This window comes from Charadrius vociferus, unplaced genomic scaffold (assembly GCF_000708025.1).
Source record: "Charadrius vociferus isolate BGI_N301 unplaced genomic scaffold, ASM70802v2 scaffold1225, whole genome shotgun sequence".
Classification (NCBI taxonomy): Eukaryota; Metazoa; Chordata; class Aves; order Charadriiformes; family Charadriidae; genus Charadrius; species Charadrius vociferus.
Genome location: NW_009648336.1, coordinates 115,713 through 125,837, shown reverse-complemented (window position 1 = coordinate 125,837; position 10,125 = coordinate 115,713). Strand labels below are relative to the sequence as shown.

The 10,125-nt window shown below is 44.5% G+C and overlaps 1 protein-coding gene across 1 annotated transcript in view; it reads right to left on the bottom strand.

Annotated features, from left to right (window-relative positions):
- DOT1L (DOT1-like histone H3K79 methyltransferase) overlaps positions 1-10,125 on the bottom strand; it is a 56,076-nt gene that overhangs the window by 34,348 nt on the left and 11,603 nt on the right. The window contains exons 6-7 of the mRNA XM_009885053.1: positions 9,783-9,877; positions 7,101-7,163 (exon numbers count right to left, since the gene is read on the bottom strand). Coding sequence (XP_009883355.1) covers positions 7,101-7,163; positions 9,783-9,877 — 158 coding nt within the window. The remainder of the gene's footprint in view (positions 1-7,100; positions 7,164-9,782; positions 9,878-10,125) is intronic.

Sequence of the window (10,125 nt, the reverse complement as noted above, 5' to 3'; positions counted from 1 at the left end):
AGGTACTGGAAGGCCGCAATAAGATCTCCCCGGAGCCTTCTCTTCTCCAGGCTGAACAGCCCCAGCTCTCTCAGCCTCTCCTCATAGGAGAGGTGCTCCAGCCCTCGGATCATCCTCATGGCCCTCCTCAGGACACGCTCCAGCAGGTCCATGTCCTTCTGATGTTGGGGACTCCAGAGCTGGATGCAGTACTCCAGGTGGGGTCTCACAGGAGTGGAGCAGAGGGGCAGGATCCCCTCCCTCGCCCTGCTGGCCACACTTCTCCTGATGCAGCCCAGGATACAATTGGCCTTCTGGGCTGCGGTGGCTCATTGCCGGCTCATGTTGAGCTTCTCGTCAATCAGCACCCCCAGGTCCTTCTCCTCAGGGCTTCTCTCCAGCCATTCCCCGCCCAGCCTGGATTTGTGCTTGGGATTGCTGGGGAATAACTGAAGTTAGTCTGAATTATCTGTTCCGCCAAACAGCTAGGCGAAACAAGGTTTGAAAACAGAGTTACTACCTGTATTCTCCCACCTGCTGGGAGGGGATGCATGTTTTGATATCCCCACTATAGTAAGAACAAAGTGTATGTTGGAGACTGAGTTCTGAGAGATCCAACCTAACCATGTACTACTACATATCTGCAAAATCTAAAGTAGAAACTCAATGAAACATCAGAACAGTTCTAAAGAGTATTGAGTTTCTCACCTCATATACTGAAACATTTTTTTCTGGGTCTCTAGATGTGCTATTTGTGAATGGAGACCATCTCTAGATTATTTTTAAGAGAGAATTGTTTCTCAAAGTCTTATCTGTTCTTGTGGTAAATAGTTTCATGGTTGAGTAACAAAGATACAGTAGAAGAAAACCCACATTCAAGACAACTATGCTTATTTTACAACAATTTTTGCAAGTCAGCTTCTATATTGCAGTCCCCCGCACCACACAGTCAGTTTCTAATGCCTACATGAGGTTTCCATACACTAACAGGAGAAAGAAAAACACTTGAGAAATAAAGCAGCATGATCACAAAGTCATAGTTTAGCAAGAGAACAAAGAACCAGCATAACATGAAACTATTTTGAAATACTAAGCTTCATATAAGGGTCTTGAAATCTAACCTAAGTGGCTGCTATACTTTATTTGGATCCAGTTACACTATACGTTTGTCTTGCCTATGCGGTTAGGAAGAGCACAGTTATAACCAAAGCCTCTGTGCTGATACAACACATGGAGGCTGAACACTTTTTCCCCCCATCTACTTTTGCAAGGTATAGCCATGTCACAATTCAAATGAACCACAGCCCTGTTTAAATCCATCTATTTTTGTACTGTAATGCTACCCTAGCTAATCCTTAGCCAACCGTTGAGGGAAAAATCTCACCAAGAAAAATACTGGGATACAGAAATAACCAGATGGTCAACTGTGGTTGGGAGAAAATTGGTTATTTCTTCCCAGCTGGAAGCAAAACAGCGATTCCTGGATCAGTGTTCTGCTAAATTCAGAACAGTACACAAGCTATCTGATTGATGACTACTCACAACCAGTTTCTTCACCTACTGTACTTGAGGAGCTGTGATCGATAAATGATGGTCAAAAAGGAGGAAAATAGGGCCTTCCCCATCAACCGACACAGGGAATCCAACAAAATCCCCCCCAAATCCCAGCCAATTCTGTGGTTTACAATAATTCTGAGAGCAAAACAAGAACTGGTAAGGAAATTCCAGCTAACTAACCCTTAGCCAAGGGCTGCAATAGCTAAACCAGTCCATTATGGTCATGGAGGGAGAAGGTGGCACGCTCGCGCAAAGCAGCGGTGACAGCTACGGGGACACACTCAATCTCTTCCCACCAGTGTCCCCACCCCCATCGTGTTCCTCCTCTCTCTGCGAAACTTAATCTCCTTAGTGAATAATGAATGGAAGGGACCATCTGTAATGCAGATATTTTCATCTGATTAGACAATGCAGGAGACATGCTTTATCTAAAAGGATAATTAGCTCAGTGAAATCGGCTTCAGAGAGCTGCCAGCCTGCATTGTTTCTAAATTTAGAAGCCAAAACAGGTTTTTATTCAGGTTTTTTAAGCAGATAAATTTGCTCTACAGAGACTGCAGAAATACCCTCAACGGCATCTGATCCCTGTAACTCGAAGAAAACCAGCAGGTCACCACCCGGGGAAGCGACAAGAGGTGCACTCCAGCAAGCGCGCGTTCATCACGTAGCAGAGCAACAGTTTCTGAAGGTCAAGCCCTTCTGCGGTGGAGGAGGGCTCCGTTCTCGCCCCAGCGCCGGGCTGGGAGTCTCTCTGGTAACGCTCTGTTTGACTGGTTACACAAAGCCATAAATTCACACGCAGAACGTCTCATTCCAGCAGCCTCCCTGCAAACGCTTGGCTCACAAAAAACAGTCATTTCTGCCTGGAAAAGTACACATGGTTATTTTTAGGTTCCTGTTCTTTTCAAAAATAACTGGAGGCATGAATCCAAACCTCCAAAACGTGGCATCATTTCAAAGCCACAGGGGACGTTTGGAGGGCTTTTCAAATACCAAAACAACAAGTTTCCCGCTGAAATAGGGCATTCAAAAATATCTGGGACAAACAGATATCTTGCCCTTTCCTCAGCCGCAGCGCACCGTTAAGCAATGGAAGTTTTTAAGTACAGGTGATGTCAGTAATCCCCACAAACCAGCAGCTGCTATCAGGCAACATGAGACAATGCTACTCCTACACAAAGCACTCTGCTTTTGCTCAGAGCGGAGATTTCCAGGAAAACAAGCCAGACAGGGCACCCCAAACAGAAGCCTGCGAGCTTACAGATGCCAGGCTCCCGCTGATTTATGCACAACAAAAATCACCTCTAATCCGCGGGGCTGCGCCACGGAGCATCTTCAGCAGCAGAAGCTACTGGGGTTTGCTCAGCAGCCAGTGCCGGCGCCAGAGATGTCCATCCAGCCAAATTCCCAGCCTTTAGCAACACTGACCTGTGTGTTCCTGCACTTATTTTGAAGACTTGTAGATGATTTCCACCTCCTGCTAAAACAAGCTTTTACGGCAGAGGGGAAGGTATTCTGTTGTAACAACCCCGAGTGAACAAAACCAAAACAAATCCGTGTCTTCAGTAGAATTCCAACATACTACTGCAGCTACCGCCAACTTCGCCTGCAGAGACCTACTCTAACCTACGACTGGAAGAATACCTTCCCCCAGCAGAAGGCTGCAACAGGTAGGAGGGACTGAGGACACACCGAAACCTTTCTTCAAGGGCACCCTGGGAAGAACGCTCAAGCGCTTTCTGCTACATGGCAGTCTCAGCGTTGTGCCCTAGATACCTGGAGATGGCTCTGATTTTGAGGCCACATGAGGATATTTACAGTTAGAAACCATGAAAATCCATCTGCCTCTTAATTGCAATCCCGCTTTTTAATTTGATGACTGCACATGTGCAGAAATTCCCCAGGAAAGACTCTCTAATTATCTACGCCTAATGACCTTAAAAAAGTCTCCTGCTTCCTTCAGACAACAGTTTTCTTGAAAAGAATGGGGGTAAGGCTAATCTTGGAAACTTCTGAGCTCCATGGGAAGAGAAATGAGAAGATCAAAGGAGTTGAAATAAAGTGAGATATGTTGGAAGTGGGGCATTCTAGTCCAAAAAACTGAAGCAGCTGATGACGATGACAAAAGTATAATCCATTCCCTCCAAATACAACAGAGAGGGCTAGCAAAGAATATGACTACCCCTAACAGATCAGGAATTAAGACATCAGGGAAGTTGAGGGAGCAACGGAACCTAAACAATAGCACAGGGATGTAAATATTGCAAGTTGAAACATATCAATTGAATATAAAAACTAAGATTCTTATCCAGAAAGTGTTACTCTCTTGGTTTTTTTCCCCCAATCAGAATCATGAGATTGAACAGGCTGTCATTTAAAATGAAACTCAGTTCATTTAACAGGATTATGAGATACAACTTCCTACAACAGCTGGAGATCAGGAGACTTACAAGCCAACGTATGACAAGCAACCTTTCTCCCACTCCTCTTGTGCCCCAAATGATCTTCCCACTCTAAAGCTGCAGCAATGACCCATTACTGGCAGCCATAGCTCCGCAGAAGCCTCAGGCATGCAACCCATGGCAGGTCACTTTGCCACTAGCTGCTGTCTCCAGAAACATTATCATCTGAAAGTGATGCCGCAACGATGGTTTGTTTCACTGCATATGGGACTCTGCGCATTTTGTATGGAACCATTTCTCAAGAGAGACTTTTTTTCTATGTTTGTGGACAAAATAGATTGGAAATATATTGGACAATCAGGTGGGACAATCTGGACTGTGCTCATCAGAATTCATGTGTCCAAGCTCAGAACTTCCAGCAGTAACAAGAATATTTCGGTAGGGAAGGCGGGCACGTGAATCTTCTGTTGCCTCACCAAAACAGTGCTAGTTTAAAAATAAGACTGAAGACAAGCAGCAGATCACTTTTCAGTGAGAAATCAAAAAATCCATTCATAGTGGAAACCTATAATTGTACCAGGCTCTTGGCTGTTAAAAAAACCCCAACAAAACAAAAGAAAATACACCACAACCCTGCAGGCCCCACTCCAGGATTTATTGCTGCCTTACGTACCACAGTTTTTACTTTTACAGCAAGGCAGCTGTTACGTGCATGAAGTCAAAACCACCGTCTACATTATTCAGACAAAGCTGCAGGTGGGATCTGAGACTTCTTCCCACTGAACCTCTGCCAAGCTTCCCTCCTCCAACACTTTATTCTTCTCAAAATATTTATTTTTCATATGACTGCCTAAAACATTCAAGTGGAATTCACAACTTAAGCTCTGCTGATGACAGACTATTTCAATTTGTGCTTATTTTGTCTCCAACATTTGGAATTTCGGGACCCTACTGCATTTTGCAGGCACAAGGTTGTTTTCCCAAAAGATGAAGATACCAGGCTCTTAATTCCATGCCTTCCAGTGTCTTCTAGCTGCATTATGAGACAAGTTTGCTCTGTGTTTAATGATAGTCACCTATAGAAGATGCTGTCTAAGGAGTTACTAAAGAAAATATACCACTTGGCAAGAAAAAGCAACTGTAAGCCTAGGATCTTTGATGAAGCAATAAAAACTAATTAAAATCTGCCCTGTGTTTCTACATTTAACAGACCAAAATCTATCCTCAAGCATCACTACGACAAGGTGATAGGAAACCAACTTTCCTTAAGACAAGAAGTGCTGCAAGTGTTCAACCCTTCCCAGAAAAGCAGACTGCATAATCAAGAAAGCGAAATTTTACCCCAAACGCTTTTCTGAAAACAGAGTTATAAAGCCAAAGAACCTAGCAAAAAATAAGTAGCTTTGTTTCAATATAGTACCAGACTCTGTCACTTGGAATGCACAATATGGAAATGCTCGCTGCCTACGGCAATCAATATGCTTTCAATATTTTAGTCCAAGTTCCTACCCTCTTCTTTAAATTACACAGCTCATAAGCAGAGTATCTTCGGTAACAATTCCTTTCATGTAATGCCAGCTGGGTGACACAATGGAAAAATGCCATATGGCCATTTCATGAAAAGTAAAGCGTTCACAGTGTTTCCACAGCAGGAAAGAGTTAGCAGCCTGATATCAATCCTGCTACAAACTAGTCCCGCAGCAGGCCCAGCATCCCTCTGAAGGAAATCGTGCTATACAGTAAAGGCAGTTCAGGAAGAAAGTGCACCGAGGCAGGTGGCACTGTCACCTTCTCCAGCCTGCTTCCCAAAGGGAGGGTTGTAGCACCCTTGGGAACAAGATAAGCCCTCTAGAGCACCAGGGATTCCAGCAGACATGGAAAAATTGGGAAATAAAGGCTGGCCATCAAGGACCTGCCATTTGATCCCACACTGCTGGAACGCTGAAAGCCATGTGGTTCAAACCATTCCAGTACCATAGCAATAACGGCTCTGTACAAAAGGAAAATGAAGTAGCTGTTCCCCAAACACATGCTCGCTAGCTGCAACTTCTGAGCAGGAAAGAGCGACCCAACTTCTCCGGGCAATTAGGGAACAACCCTGATCCATCCATCCTCTTCCCTGACCATAGGGAAGTGATAGGAGAAGCATAAATACATGTATTTTCAGAACTCCCAGTGGGCTCCTACTGTACTATGACTACATACGTTTCCTCACTGGAAAGTGATTAACTAGGGAGTGGATTTTCTTAACAACATTTAAGAAGGGGGAGAAAAGGAAAAAGGGAAGGAAGGACACAAGACAGAGTACGACTCTACATATGCTTCAAACTATCATTACAGCACAGAAAACGCATCCGCAATGATTAAGTAACATTCAGAGGAAGGAGAAAGCTATTTCAACATGTGTCCCTAACCCCAAGGAGGGACATGCCCTCTGATGACCCCTATACTCCTCCTGCTCTAGCTCCACCTTCAGAGCATCTAATTCCAACCCTCTCCAAGGCAGAGCTAACCACCCACCATCCTTCCTGAGCCCACAAGCCACCCCTTACCTCCATCCACAAACCATCTATCCTGTTCATTGGTCCTGGAGTTCTCTGCTTTCAGCTCACAGGACTGGCATTCATCCAGAACTTCAACCCCATGCTCCCCAAGGTGGAAAGCCCTGCCATCGCATCTGCTCCACCCCCTGTCCCAGGTGACCACACCTTCACTTGCCTGCAGAACCAAAGCTTCAGCTTTTGTTTCTAGCAGGAGATTTCAGAAACCCAAGGAGAAGCTGCCATTTTCAACAGTCTGCCCAGCAGAACCCCCACAGCACGGAGAGAGAGAGGAGGAGAAAAAAAAAAAGTAAAAGATTTAATACAAACAGAAGACACATGGCAGCCCCAGTTAAAATGACAACGTTTCAGAAGAATAAGTCTTCCAAGAGCTTCTGAAAAGACCTGAAAGTGCTCCCAATAACACCATACCACACGTCAAGCAAGACAAAGAGAGGGGCCTGGGAGGATGTCTTGGAGAACACCATCCTCGGGATCAAGATCGAAGCCAGGCACCAGATATGACTCATACTGCTGCTTGGCTGGTGAAAGGCTGAAGAGGACTTTGCAAATTCTGTACATCAGCATGGATCAGAAAGATTTTCAGCTGAATTTCACTCACTGTGTATTCTGCATGTTTTTTCCCATACCATTTCATCCACTTTCGGAACTCTCTGTCCATCGTCTAGAAGAGGGAGGAAAAACAAAACCACCTATTAGGACATCTCATGTTACCGGTTACATCGCAATAAAAAGAGATGCAGCTCTGCCAGTGTTCACTGAACCCCAAGACTTTGTTTGTTTTTTGGGGGAAGGGGGGACTGTTGCCATTAACACTCAAAGGATAAGCAGACAACTACTGTAGTTTTAGTTTCCTTAAAAGAAATTTTGCTTCACCATGGCCAAGTCAAAGCTGACATCTTCTCTCCCACCTTTGCATGGAGGTTACATGTTATAAGGAAGGCAATCTGAGTTGACACTGGCACTAAAAACAGCGCGACCTTAAGTAGCTGCTGTGTTGTGGTACATAATCCCCCCATGAGGAGGAGGCACTGAACGCGCCCAGTCTGAGCCCAGTTAGCAAAGGGAGACACAGGATAAAGACAGGTCTGCTAGGGTGAATTAGAAAGCAGCATGCAAAGCATTGCAACAGCAAACAGGAGCATCGCACTTGACAGCAGCCAGGGAGAACGCTTCAAACTACATCTGACCAGTCTGGGGCTGCAGAGGATGGAAGGCTGCTACTACCCAACCAGGTAGCTGGCACTGGTCCTCCATTGCCCAAATATAGGAGAAAGGAACCAAAAACCCCATACATCAAGATATGGCATAAATAAGCATCTCTACATTTCAAAAATCTTGCCCTCCTCTATATAAATTGCCAATACGCAGCACAGGGCATTAGGGTGGCAGCGAGGATCCGGCTACACCTGGACAACACATTCGAAAACAGAACTCAAGGGTCTTGGAAGACTGAAAAAACACTCCTGATCTTTAGGAATTGACTCCACATATGGGAGGACCCAAATTTGGAGGTAGCAGGGAAAGGAGACAAGGGAGAGAAGCATAGCAGGAATTCTGGCTTCACTGACAACCTGGAGATGGTGGAAACCTCCATCAGTAGGTCAATAAAACAGTGTGTGTTGACAGATGTGTGTTTAAATTCATTATATTTCAAAAGCACTCCACATCTTAGTAGGACAACTCACAAAAACCTTCAGTATTTTCATATGCCGTATGAACTTACATTTTAATTCTTTTTAAGACAACTTCACTAGAACAGATCCATAACATTCTTCCTCTATAGCTGCAGCTTTTCAAAGTCATCCGCATTAATTATCATAGTAACCAGAGATGTGGTGCCACAGCCAATCTTAACTAGAAACTTAATCCAATCCTTTCCACAAATGTTTGTCAAAGATGGGGAGGAAAACCGGTCCGTTACACAGAGCACAAGGCAGATTAGCTGTACACGGGCAGCTTCACACATTCTGACACTGCAGCAGCTGGTTAGCCGTTAAATCTGACAGGACGTTGTCTGCACCCAGAAGAATAACACGGTATATTTTGTTCATCCAGTTATCTTATGAAATACTGCTGTACTTCTAAAACTGAAGGTGCTCCATGGGTTAATACTCCTCATATTCAATTTGTGGGTAATTTTTTTGTTTGCTAACCATTTTCACTAAAGCCTTGCGTTTGCACAATGACATGCAGGGGTATTAGTGAAAGTGAGAATTTAACTTTCCCTTCAAGTTTACTATTAAACACAGACAGGAGTCCAGGCCTTGCAAGTGACTCCCTAATGAAACCACAAAGCGCACACAGAGGGACTGCAAAGAGTGCTCCAGCTGGAAATTTCCACTGGGTCATGGCAGGGGAAACAAAATGGATTTTTAGATGCCTGTCTGATCCCCTTCGCCACTGTGTTTATGCGTTTTTGCCCACACCACTGAAAAGGAGGATCAAGGGTTTATTTTTTTTTCCCCTCCCTTCATAAGGTATAATTTTCTAGCCTGTACAGGCTGAGTCAGCTTGTTTTAACAATACGGAGGGATAAGTTTCTGTTCAGTCTACTGAAGAAAGTACACTTCTTATGGTAAGGCATGACCAGCCTTTATTGTTTGCTTGTAGCTCATTTGCTTTCCAGGTTTGCCTTGGAACTGATTATCTTTGTGTGTCCCCATTGGCACAGAATTAGAAAAAGTGTAAAGAAAACTGCCTGCCTGACTAAACATTATGGTTTTCTTATAGTAAGACTTCATTTAGGTGCCTACTAAGCAGTTATTAACCAAATACCCAACACAGGCCTCAAACAATTTAATAACTAAGCTGAACTTCAGCTTTAGGACACCAAAAAGGGGCATCACTACCGTAAGCAAAAAATAGCCTTTAAAACCTTTACAAACTATTTGTTTGGTTCGCTTAGTGCTGTGGTCTCTGGAAGCTCTGTGTTAGAGCCACTTCAGACACGGAATGATTGCAGGTGTTTAGGTGAAGCTTACACTGCAGTTCCTTTTGACGAGACTGTTTTAACAGCTTTACATCTCCCAGTCCTGAAACCACTTCAGAAACATGCTCACGCTCCTTCTGCACACTCCGCGAGCACTGCTAGCAAACGACTAGACATACACTGCTTTCCCCGAGCACACCGTGCTCCAGGTCTTACTGACCCCAGAAGCAAAAGCAAGCAGGACTGAAACACTGCTTTTCTTCCTGCACAGCACTTAACGGTAATCCCAAACCACTCGGTGAGCCTTCAAATAAGGCACATACACAAAACTCATTTCAAAAACACTCTCACCTCAGCATATTTGGCTGGAATATCAGCTTTCTCCACACCATAGTGATGTTTGCAGTTTGTGGCTGCGGCCACTTGAAGCACCACCTGACCGACACCTGTGAGAAAGATAAAAAAAACCCAAATCTGAGAACAAGTTTCAGTAGAAAACCACTGCAAGGGGAGATAAGAGCTTTTAGAGCGAAGGCCAACAGGAAAAAAGCAGGTAGTCTGTGGGACTTGGCTTCAGGGTACAATTTCAACTCCCAGTAGTGTCTGACAATTCCCATGTGAACTCTGCCCATCTCTCAACTGAAGAGCAGATTCAAGGCAACGTGCGTTACTAAAGTAAGCCCCATTTCCCTAC